This window comes from Manis pentadactyla, chromosome 13 (assembly GCF_030020395.1).
Source record: "Manis pentadactyla isolate mManPen7 chromosome 13, mManPen7.hap1, whole genome shotgun sequence".
NCBI lineage: Eukaryota > Metazoa > Chordata > Mammalia > Pholidota > Manidae > Manis > Manis pentadactyla.
The window spans coordinates 91,617,607-91,637,555 of NC_080031.1; the positions used below are offsets into that span (position 1 = coordinate 91,617,607).

Sequence of the window (19,949 nt, forward strand, 5' to 3'; positions counted from 1 at the left end):
CAAACCTCGTTGTAGGTCTTCAATTTTCTCTTCTCTAATGTGAGAAGGTTACAGAGAATTATTATTAAAGTCCTCTCTGGCTCTTAGATTTACCATAAGGAACAGCCTTAGAATTATATTTAAACTAAGGGCCCCGGTATGTGTGTTTTTTCAATTTAGCAAAGAAAGTATCCGGTTTGGTGGCTGACGGTGATTTTTTTCCTCATGATGCTGAAATGTTTTCTCTGTGAGTGAAATTATATTGCTAGAATCCATTTTAAGAAAATGACTCATTTCTTAAAACCGCTTTTGGGAGTGATTGGCTTTGTCATACACTTTCTCTGGATATTCATTAGTTCTGCACGGAGAGCATTCTCCAACCCACAGAGAAATGACAGAAACCCGAGCACTGGAAGTGCACAGCAGTGACATCGCCACCATCCTCTGTGAGGTTAAAGGGGTTCCGGTGAATTCTTGGTGCTTCCTTCACATGGAGACACATTTGTCTTCCTCACAGACGCTGGAGTTTCCATCTGATGCTACATCCTTTTCAAAGATAAGGAGATGGATGCAGCGTGACTTGCTGCAGCTTCAAGACCTTGCTTTTAAAGGGAGAGAAGCAGGCGATGGCTGGCCAGCAGCACTGGCTGGGGTAGGCTAGGCCCTTCCCACTGGGAAGAAGGGCCAGCACATGCAGGTCTCAACTCTAGCAGCTGGATTTCCCAGGAAGTCCAGCGAGGGCTCAGGGGCTGTCCCTCCTGAGTTTATCAGCCCAAGACACAAAGGGAGGAACCCAGAACCCAGACTGGCCAGGAAGCTAGAAAAAGGGGGCTAAACTGATGGGACCAAATCCAATCAGTTGAACATAATGATTTTTGGCATAGAACACAGCAATTTCCTTTTGGTTTGGATTCCAAACTACAGACAGCAAATGCTAAATTACTAAGTTAAAGCCTATAGACTTTTTAAAAGGTGAGTTCCTGCTTGTCCTCAATGTATTTGAAATTATTGTTTCTCTTGGGGACGGTGGAATGCCGGAAGGGGAGTAGGAACCTCAACTTCAGAATTCAGTGGGAGGGGCAATGTCCCCCAGGCCTTCCACTGCAGAAGCTGTATTCACAAAGACTCCCTCGTTTCAGGTGACGAGCTAAAAATGAAGACAATTCCTCATCTGAAAACAAAATCCCTACAGCTGCTTTTAAAAACTGTGAAATAGATGCGTTTATGTTGAAACGTCCTCTACTTCCCTAATTGGTCTTCAAACACAGAAATAAAAGTTGTAAAGCATCATATTTAACTGCTACTTTTCAAAATGGCAACCATAAAACAATATGACCAAGAGCAGAACACCTTGCCCTCTGCCTGATGTTTCTGATAGTAGGTCTCTTAATCCCTCTTAGGGTTGAAAGGGAACAGAGACCAGTGGGAAGACAGGGTGGAAAGCACCGTAGTGTTGTATGAGTTTGAACAATAGGAAGTTGTCACATGACTGTGAGATATATGTAAACTTACAGGAAAAACCAGGAGGTAAGTCAGTCTATGCATTAGGGATCACTCAGATGAAAGGGGAGTCGATGTGGAGGGAAAGTTTCCTTTGTCATATGCAGTTAAGGGCCCTGCCAAATGGTCCTGGAGCTCCCATCCTCCCCTTCCCAGGGCACTTGCACACACAGAGGGCAGGGGTCATGTCACTTACCTGTGTCTGCCTAGCTCAGTGCTTTGGGCATAGGTGGTGCTCAGTCAATGTGGATGGTGTTAGAGTTGGCACCACAGTGTATATAATTTGCATCATAAAGACTTCTAATCATGAACCACAGATAGAGTTATCAACCAAAGGACCCTCTTGAAAAGAAAGGTGTCAGGTTAGAGAAGAGACCTAGAATCTAAATGGGCCAGTGCATTTCCATTTACTAATTCAAGTTCATTAAATCTCTACTGCATGCTAAATACCACGGTAGTGGGTATGAGGGATCACAATATCCCTCAAAAATTTAGTAGCTTTGATAATTCTAGGGCCAATTGCTGGGTCAACACCACTATGAAATACAAGTTATTTCCTATACTTCAAAGAAATAAGAGGAAAGTAAGAAATAATAAGGAAAGTGAGGGGTAGGTTCTTTCTTAGAGGACCCATTTCTACACACACACATAGGGAAAAAGGAAAATAATATTTGCTCTGTCTCATCAATACTCAACTCTTATCAGAAAAATGTTGAAAGGCATATTAGCAATCAGGTATTTTCAGAAAACAAAGGCCCTAAAAGCAGTAATACCATTAGAATACTATTAGAACCAAGCACCATGTAAAAGCTACATGGAATAACTCCCCTGGAATTTCTGTTCACTTGTTAGGAGGCACGTAGGACACAAAATTACATTAACTGCATAATAGTGTTCTTATTATGGATCTTATTGAGGATTCTTTGCAGGATTGGAAACACCCACAGTGGACATTAATATGTACAATTATCTTTCAGGGTACATCTAGCTACTTTAAAAATGAGGGCTGGGCTCTTCAGAATTGCTTGTTTTCAAGTTACTTCCCAAAATGAAAGTATTCAGAGGGCCACAGCCCAAGATTTCTTTTTGGTTCAGACCTAAATGAATAATAATAATAATAATAATAAAGGATAATAGCATGGTAAACACATTGCCTCTGTAAATCTGTTAAATAGCTGGCCTTGCCCTACTAAGCCCAGTGACAAGTTATTGCTGTTATGTTTTCATTTTGAAATCATTAGATTATTCTGGGTGCATGTACCTACTGGCCATTTTTAAACTGCAGAGTGTCACATACACTTTCTGAATTACATAGAACGATCTCCCTAATAATGCTAGTGCACAGGGGAAAGTTATGTTTCTTCCTAGAAGAATAATCTGTATTTTAACATTCAAATTGCTTTCTCTTCAGCATCATATTCTGATTTCAGAAGGTCTGCGATCATCACCCTGTTGACCACCAGAAAAAAATAATTTCTTCTATGTAGTGTTTCACTAGCAATAAACAAGCACCCTTAAATATGTATTTTTTATCTTTCATCTTAGTAACTGTGTGGTTTTTAAGTCCTTGTTTACTCTTGGTTATTCCTCAGAACTCACTCATGAATGATCATTCAGTATTTTAGAGATTAAAATTATAAATGGGCCCATTTAGAAATTCCATAAATAACCAAATGGAATCAAGTTTGAATTAAATGACACTCATTAAGTTGATGACTTGGTATAAAATAACGCAGAGAGAACTATAAGGGGCTATTATTTTCACATATTGTACTGATTATCATAATGGAATGGGTATCATAAACCAGAAATTTATGTTTGATTCTAATGCCATTTCAACATTTGTACCTGTACTTGGTGACCCTTTGCCTATAAAAATGGACCTGTCAGCAGGCCTTGCTGGCATGTCTTTTCAGACCTGGAACAAACTCTGGTCCTAAGAAATACTGTAGAGTAGCTACACTTTTAAGAAGCAGTAATGAGATAATAGAATTAATAAAGCATCATAAGCTTTGTGGAGAATGTGAATTTTGAAAACATTATAGTACTTACAGAAAAAGCTCTCTACAAACTGTAGACTGTTCAGCCTGACTCATAACGCAACATTAGGGAATCTAAAGTATACAAGAACTTAAAACAGCTCTAAAATCAGAAAATTTGATCAGTTTGGGGAAACAAGTCCCATTCATTAAAAAAGAAATAGTCTTTTAGATTCTGGATCGTCTAAATGGGCCCTGGATCAGGCTTTAGAGGGCACATGCGCAAAAACACAAGTACATTTTTCTGCTAAGCAGAGTAAGACAGATCTTTCATCTGATTTCCTAAAGGAACAGCATGATACAAACTCCAAATTCTCTGAGTCCTGCAGTGTGATAGGATTATTTCCGCTTTTTATCCTCAGCAGTTAACACAGAATTCTGGCTATATTAGGTAGACAGTAAACTTTTGTTAAACCTATTATTCCCAGGAAAGAGATTCAAATAAACTGGGGATACTCAAGGAATATCTGTGAAGAGGAATTTCCCCAGTCTCCAAAACCTTGGGGAGTAGCAAGCTAAGGCCGTGTCTCACTGTGCGTGATTTTGTCCTCTGAGGGGGCATTTGGCAGGACCTAGACGCATTTTCAGTTGTCACAAGTGGGAGCAAGTATGGCTGGCATCTGGTGAGCAGAGGCCAAGGGTCCTACAATGTGTAGGAAAGTCTTGCATAACATAGAACCTTCCAGTCCCTGTAGTCAACAGTGTTGAGGTGGAGACCCTTGAACTAAACTATAAAACCAGCCTGAAATGTCTCCCAGATGAAATCGGGAGACCTCTGCGAATCTCATAAAAATATTTGTCAAAGATGGCAGGCACATAGCAATGTTATACTGCAGTTTTTTTAATCAAAGCCTGTTTCAATAATTAGGATATAGAATATCAATATCCCACAGTAAGTTAAAAGAAATGGGTTATTTCCTTAAAGTACAACTAAATACAGTTGATCCTTGAATAACATGGGTTTGAAATGTGCAGTTCCACTTATACACTGAGTTTTTTCAATAAATACAGTATTTTCTCTCACTTTATTATAAGAATATAGTATATAATACATATTACATGAAAAATATGTGTTAATCAACTGTTTATGATATCTGTAAGGCTTCCCATTAACTGTAGGCTATTAATTAGCAAAGTTTTGGGAGAGTTGAAAATTTTACACAGGTTGGTACCTCTAACCCCTGCATTATTCAAATGTCAACTGTACCTGCTTATGAAACATGGGGAAATATGTGAAAACATGCCAAATTGGTTTATTTATGATTCTGTCACTTCTTTTATAACTGTTGTAAAGATTTACATGCAGATATATGGACAATATGCGGTTTCAAACTTTTTCTCTGTCTCAATGTGGCATTAACTTAATTCTTGTGACATTTATAATGTATAATATTCATGATAATATTATTTGGACTATACAGAGACTTTATAGGAGGGTTTTTTGATATTTTACAACTTCTGACTAAAAAAAAATTGTACAGAACTTACCCAAACAAGCACATGATGAAATACACAAAACATGTACTTCAATTTGGGATTAGATGGGGACTGATATCTGATATAGGTGTACTTTCATTTATTATTGTATTTCTGAAACACAACCCTAACCCTCCCCTCCATTCAGTTCCTTATTTACTCTCCATGTGCTTTTATATAACACTTAGATGTGTTTGGAAAATGAATTCAGGAGTTGGAAGAATATGAGAGAAAATGGTGTAGATTAGAAGATATTCCAAAGTGGTAAATCCAGGCCTAAAACAGGAAATTTGCATTTGAACAGCTTTGATTATCTACAATGTATGTGAGCCTACTAACTTCGGTAAAGTCTTGCAATAGTGTCTGATAGGTAAGATTTTGAAATTAGCAAGGCAAATGGAATTCATATTTACATCTTGTCAATATTAACCATAAAAAAAATAAGGGCATTAAAGCAAATGACCTATTAGGAAGTATTTACCAAATCAAACATGATTACTTTTATACATACAATCAAAATCAAAAGTGAATAAAAACACAAAATTAAAACTCTATCCATAAAAGAATCAATAGAGATTTCAAGCAGAGTTACCAAATGACAATGTATTTTATTATTTCCTTGTTAGCTTCATAGGCTCATACTTGAGGTGTGGTTATATAGCAAGGTGACTGACTCTGCTATACAATATATTTAAATCATTTATGTCCTGGGTACGTTGGTGTCTCAGTGACTATCAACTGAGGCTACAATTCAGTGGGATCGGTCTATTTCCGATTTGAGATAATGACTTCGAGCAAGTTACCTCATGTCTCGGGGTCTTGACTTCCACGTTTGTAAAATGGGCATAATACCAGCACATCCCCCATACACAAGTTCACACGGGTGACCCTTAGAGCAGCGGCTGGCATAGACCAAGTGTTCTGTTGGGATGCTATACCATCTTCAATATCTTTTGGATAATCTTTAAATCATGAAAAGGGCCTGTCTTTGCCCCTGTCTTGGGACCCTAAAAGTAGGTGGTGGATTCATATTTGTCTTTGGAACAGTGACAGCTCACAGAAGCTCAGTGAAACATTGTTGAATCACCTCCCCCCAATTTCTGTCTTAGAGTGACAGTGTGTTCCTTCCTGTTCCTCCAATCCTGGTGTCTTCTGGTATACTGCAAACTTGAATGTTAAGCATGTCTATTTGGATTTATGTGTTTTATTTCTATCCTTGAGTAAATACCAAGGTTGCCCAATTCTTTCCTAACTGACCTAAAGTTAGGAAGATTCTCAAAATGTGAAAAAATGGAGTTGATTCTAAGAATGGCTTTACTTTAACCCATGATATTTTAGCTATAGAGGTCAGAATAAAAACCTTATTGCTCAACGTGGTCGAAAAGCACAATAATATGCCCTGTGAAGACACAGAGGTGGTGACTTACTCTTTTAGTCAGCTGAGTATCCATCATGAAGTTGTGCACGTGTTTTTCTGCTTTGGTAAGTTCTAGCTTCCTTGCCACAACAGCTACCACCAGGGCTGTACAACCAGCACCCTGAATACCAGGAGAGACGAGAACCCCAAAGAGTTATTATTTTTGGTGTCAGCTTTGTTGAAAAATGTTTTGCACCATAGTATCACTGTAGTATTCGGTGTCTTCCATAAATAAAGTGTACAGAAAAGATAGGCTCAACATATACACAAGCAACGTGCTTTTAGATGGGGATTAAAGAACTAAAGCATGGCATTTGGATCAAACACATTTTAATCACAAGAAATAGACGGTAAAAAATCAACTTGTTGACTCTTCAAAGATTTATTAAAAAATGGAGCAAATCAATTGTATACCTAGAGCAGGAACAAGTAAATAATGAATGAGTAAATCAGCACGAATGCTTATTGTATAAATAATAATTATTCTCTAAAAAATAATATTCCATAATTTTCTCTAAAGGTAAGAACAGAAGGTGTTTAGCTCAAACAACTGTGACATACCAGGAATGAAAAGAGATGCATTATCGTGACATATGTACTATTTCAAACTGTTCCACATGCATAACAGAAAGAATCACAGAAAGATCACAGTGATCTGAACCCAGACAACAGAGATATAAATGAAGTGCTGAAGGTAAGGGATAACCACCCTATGAAGAAAGGCATGAGCTACCTTTAGTTTGAAAAAAAATCAACAGTCGTCCTTACTGAACCTTTGTGTGGCACCCCACATCTTATAATCCTCCTGCTCTGTGATCGAGGTGTACCCATTCCAAGTGGTGAGGGGTGGGGATTCTTGGTGGAGAGGCCAGTGATTACGTAGAGGGCAGCAGGCAAGGCTGAGCCCCCTATGGGAGGACCGAGGCAGGGTCATGCCACTGCAGCCAACCTACTGTTAGGGCGGGAGCCTGTGAAAGGGAAGTCCAGCCACCCAGGCAGAATCCCAACCCTGAGTGGACCACAGAGAGTAAGACGGACAAGTCGTCTCAGTGGACAGATGACAGCGGATGCCAGGTTCAGGCAGGAGCTCACTGAAGAGGGGCATAAACAGTACAATGTTAATACTTGTGGTTCTTTCAACAAACTTGAGTCTTTTTAAACTACTTTTTAGTAGCATCCCCTTTGTTAGCCTGAAGAGTAGAGCACACACCAGACTCTTCAAGAAAGCCTCAAGTTCCCATGAGGTAACCTGGTTTTCCTCATTACCAGTAGGTCTAAAAATCATTAATTACAATAGCAATTCTACACCTCAAAAATAGGGTGGTCTACATCTGAAGTACTTAATATTGATGAATGGTGGTTACTTATGGCATATCCAGACTATAGTATGGCTATATTAAAATTTCCTAATACTTAAAAACAAATACTGCTTAAATAGGCAAGTTAGAAAATTGTATACATAATTTGCAACTAATTAATTTTGTGAAAAAGGATCCACATTTAGAAAGAGAAGAAAACATCTCTTAGTGGCTAGAACATCAGTAACTTTGTTCTTTGTGTTTTTCTGTTACAGTCCACATTTTCTACAATTAATACACATTACTTTAAAAATTATACATTTAAAACATGACAACAATTTGTGGTTTAAGAATACATCTAACCTAACTTTTACATATCTTATTTATTTATTTTTATTTTGCTATTATTAATGTACAATTACATGAACAACATTATGGTTACTAGACTCCCCCTATTATCAAGTCCCCACCACATACCCCATTACAGTCACTGTCCATCAGCGTAGTGAGATGCTATAGTATTACTGCTTATCTTCTCTGTGTTATACTGCCTTCCCCGTGTCTATCCCCACTACATTATTTTACATATCTTTTTAAACTTACAAAAATGAACCTATGAAAATGATCTTTATTCTGTAATAAAACATTACTAAAGTAAGATTCATGAAGAATCATTATTTGAATTAACAGAAGTAATTTAGCCATTTGGTTACAGACCAAAGTAGGAATTTTTGTGCTTAATGAATGAACTGTTACAATAAATCTGGCAGGAGGGGCAAGATGAGGAGGAGAGAAAAAAATACACTTCCCTATATTGCCTCACCTGATAATTATGATTATGGAGACATGTCCTTATTAATGAGCCAATATAATTTAATATCATATTCCCAGAGGGTTTGAATATTCCCTTCCATCTAGCTCTTTGAAGAAATCAGTATCCACAGAAATGATATGACAGAGTAAATTATTATTCAGTTATGACTTTGATTAGCACTGATACTATTTCCCACCCTTTACCTCATCTCACATACGTTTATCAATGTTGAATATCAATCTTTAGGACCACATATTCTCATGGTCATTGCCATATCCATGATAAAATACTAAGCACTGTGCTTTAAAACAAATACAATTTGTTTTATATGATAAAATCTTAAAGCTTTTGAATGTTTAAAAATTGAAAAATATGGCTAATTACCAAAATGAATCAACACTGTTAGTGTTTTAGAATTGGTGCAACTTTTAAATCAGTAGTTCTTAACCTGGACTGTGAATAGGATCACTTGGAGAATTTATGAAAAATTCAATGCTGAGAGACTGTGTCCAATCAATTAATCTCCCAGGATAAAACCCAGGCTTTGGAATTTTAAAAATATCTCTATATGATTTCAACATAGAGTCACTACTATAAATGAAGGATATGGAAAGAATATGATGAACTCCATAAACTACTTTATATTTTAAACAAGAAAGTTAAAGCTTTTTATCCAAGTCATTTTGATGACTTATGAACACATTCAGGAAATGATAAACAAGGCAAGTAAGGGCAGAGGATAGAGAGTACAGGGTCAGAAATGTCTGAGCTGTGTGAAGGTTATCCTAAAATTGTATGTGGTATGCAGACAATGGAAGCAAGGTAATTTTAAAGTTAGATACCAAAAAAGGAAATGAATGGCCTTTGGCCAGCATTAACCTGATACCAAAACCAAAGACACTGCCAAAAAAAGAAAATCACAATATCCCTAATGAATACAGATGCAAACAGCCTCATCAAAATATTAGCAAAACACTCAAATTCAACAATATATTAAAAGGATCATATACCACTATCAAGTGGGATTTACTCCAGGGATGCAAAGATGGTTCAATATCTGCAAATCAATCAACATGATACACCGCATTAACAAAATGAAGGCGGATAAAAATAAGATGATTATTTCAACAGATGACAAAAGGCATTCAATATCCACTTATGATACCTCTCAAAAAATGGGTTCCTGGCACTTTTATTCAACATAATACTGAAAGTCCTGGCCACAGTAATCAAACATGAAATAAAAAGCATCCAAATTAGTAAGGAAGAAGTAAAACTATCACTATTTGCAGATAACATCATACTATATATAGAAAACCCTAAAGACTCCAACAAAAACTATTGGAACTAATAACTGGATTCAGCAAAGTTGCATGACATGAAATTAATATACAGAAACATATTGCATTCCTGTATAATAACAATGAAACAGCAGAAAGAGAAACCAGGAAAACAATTCCACTTCTAATTGCATCAAAAAGAATAAAATTCCTAGGAATAAACCTAACCAAGTTGGTGAAAGTCTTGTACTCTTAAAACTGTAAGACACTCATGGAAGAAACTAAAGAAGATACCAATAAATGGAAATCTATCCTATGCTCATGAATAGGAAGAATTAATATTGTCAAAATGGTCATCCTGCTCAAACCAATTTATAGACTCAATGCAATCCTTATCAAAATACCAATAGCACTTTTCAATGAACTAGAGCAAATAATCCTAAAATTTATATGGAACCACAAAGAACCCAAATAGCCAAAGCAATATTGAGAAAGAAGAACAAAGCTGGGGGTATCACCCTCCCAGACTTCAAGCTATACTACAAAGCCACAGTAATCAAAACAGTATGGTACTGGCAGAAGAACAGACCCACAGATCAATGGAATAGAACAGAAAGCCCAGATATAAACCCACACATATATGGTCAATTATTATATGATAAAGGAGGCTAGAGTATTATATGGGAAAAAGACAGTCTCTTCAACAAATGGTGTTGGGAAAACTGTACAGATACATGCAAAAGAGTGAAATGGATCACTGTCTTACACAAAGTAAACTCAAAATAGATTAGAGACCTAAATATAAGACTTGAAACCATAAAGCTCCTAGGAGAAAACATAGGCAGGAATCTCTTGAACATCAGTATTGATAATATGTTTGTGGGTATATCCCCAGGCAAGAAACAAAAGCAAAAATAATAAGTGGGACATCAAACTAAAAAGCTTTTCTATACAGCAAAGGAAACCATCAACAAAATGAAAAGAAAACCTATAGTATGGGAGAAGATATTTTCAAATGATATATCCAATGAGGGGTTGATATCCAAAATATATAAAGAACTCATAAAACTCAATATCAAGAAAACAAATAACCTGATTAAAAGATGGGCCAAACACTTGAATAGACACTTTTCCAAAGAAGACAGATGGCCAACAGCACATGAAAAGATGCTCTGCATTGCTAATCATCAGGGAAATTTAAATCAAAACCACAATGAGATATCACCTCATACCAGTTAGAATGGCTAGCATCAAAAAGACAAGAAATGAGTATGGGTGAGGATATGAAGACAAAGAACCCTCCTATACTGTTGGTGGAAATGTAAACTGGTACAGCCACTGTGGAAAACAGCATGGAGATTCCTCAAAAAATCAAAACCAGAATCACCATGTTACCCAATTAATTTCACTTCTGGGAATTTACCCAAATAAAACAAAATCACTAATTCAAAAAGATTTATATGCTCCTATGTTTATTGGGCATTATTTACAAAAGCCAAGATAGGGAAGCAACCTGTGTCCACTGATAGATGAATGGATAAAGAAGAAATGCATAACTTCATTCTTCATAAAAAGAAGTCTTAACGATTTGCAACATGGATAGATCTAGAGGGTATTATGCTAAGTGACATAAGCTAGGCAGAGGAGGACAAACACCATATGATTTCACTTATCTGTGGAATCTGAACACAAAACAAATGAACAAAATAGATTCATAAATACAGAGCACAAACTGGTGGCTGCCAGGGCTTGTGGGAGGAGGGATGGGCAAAGTAGACGGAGGGGATTAAGAGGTGCAAACTTCCAATTAAAAAAGAAAAAGTCATACGGATGGAAGAACAGCATAGGGAATATAGTCAAGACTATTCTAACAACTTTGGAGTGACTTCACTTATCATGGTGAACATTTGAGCATATATATACCTGTTGAGTTGTTGTACACCTGACATTAATATTGTATGCCAAGTACACTTCAATGGAAAATGCCTTTGGAAGCATCTACGCCTATTGTGTTTATTTTCAAACATTGTCTACAAAATCTAAATCCTCTTGGTACAGTGATGAGGGGCTAACTGGAATCAGTGGCTACTCTCAATAGCCATCGGTACCTACCCACTGTATGATTGCATCTGTTTGATAAGCACAGGATCACCTGTTGCATGTTGCTCCAAGGTGCTCCTCCACTGGTGGGTTAGGGAAGATTCAAGGGCAGTGACGGTCCCTGAATAAGCAGAGTGTAAAAATCTGAGGGGCTTCTACTGTGAGAGAGACTGTTATGAGCGGCAACTGGCACTGTAAGTTGAACATTGTTCTCCCCTGGCATGTGGCCACTGCTGAAGTCCCTCTGGAAAGAAATCAAAATCCTAACAGGAGTGGAAAATCACTGGTGTTAAGAGCCTCTGGAAGGCAATTTTTATTTGTGTTTGTTCTTGAGCTGTGTTTCTTCCAGCCGCTCGCCCATTTCTTGCTTAGTGTTCTCTAGCTCATCAAAAGTCTTGTACATTAAAACGTGTGCCTTTGTTGCAAAGTGGAGAAACAAGTGAATCTGACAAGTCAGTAATTAGTCCAACCATTTCCTACATCCCTCATTCTGTTCTCCTAATAGCACCCTTTAAATCGGACCTCAAAAGCCACTTAGAAACCTCATCCTGATTGAATACAGGTAAGAACTGAAAGGCTTTGTTAGTCTTAACTAGGGAAACCATAAATTTATATGTTCCCATGTTCTTAATAAATCAGAAGAGAATTCTATATGTATAGAATGAGGATTCAACAAAATGACTTTTATTTTATCTTTTAAATTTTAGAGATATGCAAAAGGAAGCTGGCTCACCTCCCAAAGCTCTCTAGGTTCAAGGTAAATTCCTGCCAACATTAATGGTTATAATTTTGATGTTTTTGTCCACTCAAATTCTGTTTCATAAAATGAGTAAGAATGAAGGTTGATATGCTTTTACAACATTCCCTCCAAGCTTATAATCATCACAGTGGATGTAGAAACAGTTGGGACTAGCATATGCTATTACTCTCTGCAATTAAGACCCCTGGATGCCTTTAATAAGATGAGTCATACTCCTTTCACCCAAGTCAGAAAACATATCTTGGTTACTTTTCTCCCACTTCATTTCTGTTATTAGGGAAAAGCTAATAAGCAAATCACTACCCTGCCATTTCAAGGTGCTCAGGTATCTAAAAACTAAATGAAGAAACCACAGTGTGTTTATGAAGCCAATATATTAAAAACAAAGGTTAAGGTTCTCCTGGGTTGGCTTATCTTCTTTCCTTCTAACAAATTAGATGTTGCAAAGGACAGAGGGAGGTATAGAGAGGCGTCTTGCCCTTAGAAAAGATACATAATCATTACTTCAAGTTACCCTATGCCAGATCACAGTGAAGAGACAAAGAACAATCAGAACAGAAGCTAAGGTTGAATCTCAACACCTGGGAGTCTCCGATGCTGCCAAGTTAAAATGTGGTGCTTTCCTCCACCGTAACCTTCTCTATTTCAGCACAGAAATTATAAGCCATATTGGTCCCTAAAATGGAAAAGTAGCTCATTTTCTCCCAAGATCACTTTATCACATAGTGTTTGAAAAGTTCAAAGTGACATGTTTTTACTTTAGATTACCTGGTATGCTGATCCTACAAATACTTCCAAGAATCATGTTGACAAACCACTTAGAGATCGAGCTTTAATAACTTAAGAATACAAACCTTTAGAAAAGGGGAATTCCTTCTTATAAAAGGTTTCTACCAAAGATTCGACATTAGTAATAAAAAGTATGCATTTTTTGAAATTCCAGAATACTCAACCACCACAGAGAATGACTCTGATTTAAAAACACACGCTAATGGTCAAAATATCCCAGTGTTAAATTAGTTACCCACATATGGGTCTTCTAATAGCTCCAAAAAGGTCAAACTTCAATTTGATGGCCAATTTATTAGACTATCAAAATACAGTTACTTTGAAAAAAATCATGCTTTCCTTAAATACACCCAAATTAATACAATAGCTACAAGATTGATTAACTTTCATTTAAAAATATCAGCCTGTCCTCCAAATGGAAGGTAAAATGAGTATTTGAAAGCCTGGCCCATTTTTCTGTCCCTGGGGTTGACCTAACTCAATATCATAGAACAATGAATACATTTTACTGCACTTGCCTGACAAATAATTAATCTTTCATAAAAAATATGTAAAAGAAAACACCCAACTTTATTATATTATATCTCACTGGGGCTTTGCAAGATCTCCTTAGGTCGTGAAAGTAAACTATGTTCAAGGTAATTTTGAAGACAAACGCCCTAGCTCACTCTGAGTTTCTTCAAATACAGGTTTGATATTTGCTGACAGAGGTCAGTGCAAATGTCCTCATCCTACAGACCAGAGGAGGGGGCGGGGGGGTTGTTTGAGCGCAATGGTAAAACCTTTGCTTGTTCTGCTCATTCACGGGCTTTGGAGGCTGGAGAGAAGAAAGTGCTGCATAGAACTGGTCACCGACCATGAGTCATCTCTGGGTTTAAATCTGCTCATTAGCAACGGTGCCAACGTGAGCGCACGGACCTTAGAGATGGGAGGGCAGCTCAGCCAACAGAAAGTGCTGACAGTCCAGAAAGATGAGGTGGCATTGGGGACTCACCCCATGAGAAGCTAGAAAGTGAAAACCTCCAGCTCTCCTTGCCCGGGCCTAGCAGAAAGCAGCCATCCTATTTCTTAAGAAATTTTCCTGAGGAGAAGTGAAGGCACGAGAGGGGAATTTAGCTTTATGGCTGACAATGCGCCCATCCTCCCCTCCTGCTGCTCTGCACAAAATAGAAACTATTGTAAGAATTTAAAGATACACTATCCTTACTAGGCTTTTATTTGATGAGATTCAGTGAACACACCAGAAAGAGCCAAAAAGTAAATGAAAAGTAGAAACCACTTCAAAACGATTATTTCCTATTGAACACCTGCTGTCAAATTGTATAAGACATGTAAGAGGATCTGGGGTGTTTTGTTTTGCTGTTCTGCTCACTCACACATGCAACACCAAGGTCTGGCTTTAGGACTGATTTCTCAGACTTCTATGTCTACTGATGGGGGAAAAATCTTCAAATGGAAAGATAGTAGCAGGAAAACAATCAGGCCTTAGGTGTAGCGCTCTTAAAAACCACTCATTCCCTTTATGAGCTCTGGCTAAGTTATGGCTGTGCTTTGGGTCACCCTCTGACTGAGTTAACAGTGTTCTGTTTCTACTCTTCAGGATGAAAAACACTGAACTCTGACTGAGTTGCCCTGTGACCTTAAATCAAGACACCTCAACACTGGGTACATTCGATGCTGACAGGATTATTACCAATTGTTCTCATCCTAAAGTGGTGTGAAAAATTGACTTTTTTGGTTGCTCTTTCCTGAGTCAAATATTAAAAATCAACTAGTGTGGTGATAGTTAAGTTGTTATGAACTGGAAAGCCTACATGCATTGTTTTGTTCATTTGTAATTGCTAATGGGGTGGGAGGAGCCTGGGTCACACATGTCTGATGTGGCCCCGCTTTGAAGACACCACGACACACTTTGTTAAGGTCTAGGGCTTTATGGATCACTGTGAGAGGACCTCCTATTGGAATAACCTATGTTCCTAGAAGTGGGCAGATATTATTCCATATTTAAAGATAATTATGCTAAAAAATTCTGTCATCCATATGCTAAATAGTTAAAGGGCCAACAAGAGTTGCCACAATTCACAGAAATAGAGAACAAAAGTATAAATGAATGGTCTTCATTCTAATATAAGACAAGAGATGCTCTTACAGATGAGGCTGTATTCTACTCTTGAAACAAGCGTATATAGCTACACATTGAGGTATATATACATAGGTTTAGGAAAATTATAGCTTTGGGCATGTGTTATATCTGTACAAATAGGATAACTTTATAACAGAGTTGGAGATACTGAGAAACTAGCTGGTATTGACAAAAAGCTGAGACATCATGATCTAACAATACGGTTTGCCTACCACCTTTAACCAAAAGAATAAAGCCGTTTAAGAATTCCTCCCATTGGCTATCATTATATACACAAAAATAAATCCACAGGTCCTTAGTACCTCCCCTAATAGAGGAAGGATAGAAGAATAAGGAGAAAGTAAATAACTATAATGTTTTTCTCTTCAAGGGTAATGAGTGACTTTGTCTATTAGGCAATCCTATGATCTGTTTTTAAAATAATATCCAGGAGAGAGGGGCGAGATCATTGCCTCTTAATAAGTTGTAATATTAGGTAGGTCTTGGTAAAAAGGAAATTTCTACTTGATCTGTTTGATCTACCACAATCCAAAGTCTCCTTAAAGCATTCCAGTACCTAAGATGCAGTTACTCTCCTATTTTCCTAATCATCTATGTATAACATTGTAAGCACAACCTAAAAATTATAAGAAAAGCTTTGCACCCTTCTCTTAGATTCACAGTCACATTTCAGGCGAGGAAAGGTTATTTTTTGATAAGGCCATTTGTTCTGGAAATATTCTGGAAAACTCTCTCTCCTCATTGTTCAACAAAATATTTCTGCCCAGAGCACTGCAGATTAATCTTAATGTCCTTGGCTCCCAAAAATGTAACTCATGACACAAATCAAGCTATTTAAAAAATTTAGTTTCATTATGAGTTGTTAGCCAATGAAATGTGAACATCTGAGATGATGCCATGAAATAATTAGTTTCATTAGCTTTGTGAAGAAATGCAGTGCTATTGTCTTCATGTGTCCAATTTTGAAATGTACAGGTACTAAAATTTGCACCTTTATGTGTTTTCTTTCACTTTGAAGCAAAACACAGTTGACCTGAAAGCTATCAAAACTTCACAAACACAAAAACAAGAAAATCCAAATAATAAAAGAGCACAAAAAATGTACTTCAGAGATAATTTACAAGATGATACAGGGATGACCCTCTGTACTCTCAGGAATGTTGTAAATTGTGTTTCTTTTTCACAGTTTATTAAAAACCAGAGGGAGAGAGACACAGAGAAGGAGAGGTGACTCACGGGAAATCTGACAATGTGCATTTCACCTAAACCTGCTCTGCCAAAGTCCAGGGAGGACTAGGCAAATAAGCGCCTAAAATCAAAATGAGTCATATCTGGCTTAGACAATCCAAGAGTGACAAACTGGTATTTAAACTTCCTGAGAACAAAAGAAAAAAGAAAAAATTTGCCTGACAGAAACACATTTCATCTTAAGGAAATGAACCTTTTATGTGAACCATGAAAAAAAAGTCATCTTTTAGGAATCTATGTTGCCAGCCAAACGCTCTCCACACGTTTCTAGAGAGCCTCCAGACATACGCTCTTGTTCCCTAGGACATTTACATGGGATATAATCAGCTCTCAGAAGCTCCCCAAGAAGACTGCCATGTGGCCTGACTCCTTGGGAATCTGCTTGGTTGAGACAGTCCAATGCTACATGGTAGTTCAAATGGGCTAGTCAAACATGACTGACTTTCTCTATATGCAAGTAAATGATTTTTGATCTAGTTAATTGAGAAATAAGTCTGTTACTCATGAGGGAGATGGAATGGAGCTCTTCGGCCTAAAAACAGAGGGCTGTTTCACCAGGAGCTTGGAGGGTGGTAACAAAGTGATTATTAAGTTCACTGCATGTAATATTTTTGTGTCCATACAGATTAAAAGTTGCTTAACACTTCTAATTTTGAAAGACAAGGTAAGATCACTAATGAAACCCAAGCAAGGAAGTGGTTCAAGCGACTAAAGAAATTATCTGTACCGTCAGCTGAGACTTTGAAGGAATTGTGCTCGAGACACTAAGGACAAAGAAAACATTGAGGGAAGATAAAAGTACCACAAGATCCAGGCAAGGTTGACCTCCGATTTGACTGTGCTGCATGGCAAAGGAAGCTATCTGCACAATCCCCAAGTCATACCTGATTCAACAATAAAAGGGGGGACTACTCACCAAGAAGAAACACCAAGGAAGTTGTTTCTAAGAAGCATAAGAAGGAAGACTGCGCAATTACCAGCTCTGTTGATATAAACACCATCACTCCTGTCCCTTGTGGGCTTGTTATGGGCCCTCCAAAAATATACCTATGCAGATTTTATTTTCCGGAGCATTATACCGTATAATAAAATGCTATCTTTTGAGGAAAAAGAAGGACGTGATCCAACAGTAAACATAAAGGACCATACCAGTTGTAGTAAGAAAAAAAGGCACTGAAATTCACATAATTGTATTTTTCTTTTACATGCTATGACCCCAAATTGTATTTTCCACAACTGGGATCTGAAACTGGGTCATCTTATTACGACGCATGATCTTAAAATTGGCTCCAGATTTTATTTTCACATCTAACTGCCTTATCCCAATTCAGAAGGAGAAGAACGTTCCCACCCATCCACACCATGGGCACCCAGTCCTTCCAGCTGGTTCTGACTCTGGGGACACTTTTCCTAGGCAGCTGTTCCTGGGGTATGTGCCATCCTGGCCCCCATTCAAAGGCCCTCACATGGAGAGCTTGCCTTTTTCCTGCCAACCTGGGGGTGGACACAGTAGAGGCGTTGGGCAGGGCTGCTTTACTCCTGAAATTCTGGGAATTTCCTGCCTTGGAGCTCCTGGTACTAGCTCACATCCTTACGTAGGCAGAAACCAAACAGGCATCATGATCATGTTCTTTGCCATGAGCAACTATAAAAAGCAGATGAGTAAAGAGAACTCAAGTCACTGAAAAAGATGCAACGATTTGAAACTACCGCTGACTTAGACACTGCAGAGTTCACGCCACATTAGAATAAATTTTAGAAAACATGCTAGCCGTCCATTTGCATATATCTACAACAAAAGGCAAAACTGGTTCTGGCCACATCACAGTGTGTAAGGGGCATGGCATGGGTCTGAGCCTGCTACGTGACACAGAAGAACACTGGCATGACACCACAGGCAGAAAACCTTTCCCAAGTGCTCCACAGACTTGGCCCCAGTGCATGGCACCCCACCTCTCCTCTTTACCCTGTACACTCCCAGCCCAGTGGCATTGCTCAAATGTACCTCATTCCCTCACTACCTTCAAAGAAACAATTTTTTCTTTGCAGAATGCCCTGCCTTCCTCCCACTCTGCCTTGCAACACACCCTTCCCAGCTCCGCTCAGAAGTCAACTTCCCAGGAATCAATTTCTCTGAGTAGATGCCATCCCTTCCGCCCAGTCCCCAAGTCAGATCAGAAGCCTCATTTCTTCCCAACCTCTCACAGATGCCATTACCAACCAGTCATTTGTGAATGATTTTTAAAATGCAGGCCTTTCCCCGCAAGCTTAAGGACAGGGCGAGGACAGTTTCTGTTGTCTTTTGCTATATTACCCGTATCTAGGCCAGTGCCTTAACTGGCACTCAGCAAATACTTGTTAAAATGATAAATGTAATTACATAATTGAGACAAATGTAATTCCCTAAGCCTTTCATACACTCAAGATAGTTATTGTGGTCCACATTCTGTACCTGAGGAAGCAGGTTTCAGGGAAGAGACATTTCCTTGAGTTCACACAGCTAGCAGGAAGTGGCAGAACCCAGATTTAAAGAAATTCCTGACTCTGAAGCTGATGAATGTATCGCCCACAAGGAGCAACCTCCCAGCACTATGTCTTCAACGGGGCCTCCTGGGGGGAACAATTAAGGGGGACACCTTGATGTTCTCTCCCTACATGGAACTGATTCATTTACACCAACTTCCTGCTTGGGAAACCTATTGGCCTACAACGACTTTACACACGGACTGAGGGGTCGAAGTGCCTACTCGAGCATAAATAAGAGACGGAATGTAAAAAGACACTTACCATGATTCCGGTAAGCAAACAGACTCCTTTCCCACAGTAAGTGTTAGGTACCATGTCACCATATCCAATGGAGAGAAAAGTTATTGATATCAACCACATGGCCCCAAGGAAGTTGCTGGTAACATCCTGCTGGTCATGGTACCTGAAAAACAGCAAACAAAGCCAGTCCTTTATGATGAAGCTACAGAATGGCTGCCAAGGGCGGTTTGGTTCAGGCCAGTGAATTCACCAAGCAGCTTCTACAAGGTGCTCTAGGTGGAGATTTTCAAAGGTCACAGTGATAAAGAACATGGAGATTCGACCTAAGCAATCTGAGAGA

The 19,949-nt window shown here is 38.3% G+C and overlaps 1 protein-coding gene across 5 annotated transcripts in view; it reads right to left on the minus strand.

Moving 5' to 3' along the window:
- KCNN2 (potassium calcium-activated channel subfamily N member 2) overlaps window positions 1–19,949 on the minus strand; it is a 342,851-nt gene that overhangs the window by 10,320 nt on the left and 312,582 nt on the right. For 4 of the 5 annotated variants that reach the window (XM_057490764.1, XM_057490765.1, XM_036879087.2 and 1 more), the window contains 2 exons: window positions 19,631–19,772; window positions 6,422–6,532 (listed from right to left, as the gene is read on the minus strand). In XM_057490764.1, coding sequence (XP_057346747.1) covers window positions 6,422–6,532; window positions 19,631–19,772 — 253 coding nt within the window. The remainder of the gene's footprint in view (window positions 1–6,421; window positions 6,533–19,630; window positions 19,773–19,949) is intronic. The other variant, XM_057490766.1, reaches the window with a different exon arrangement.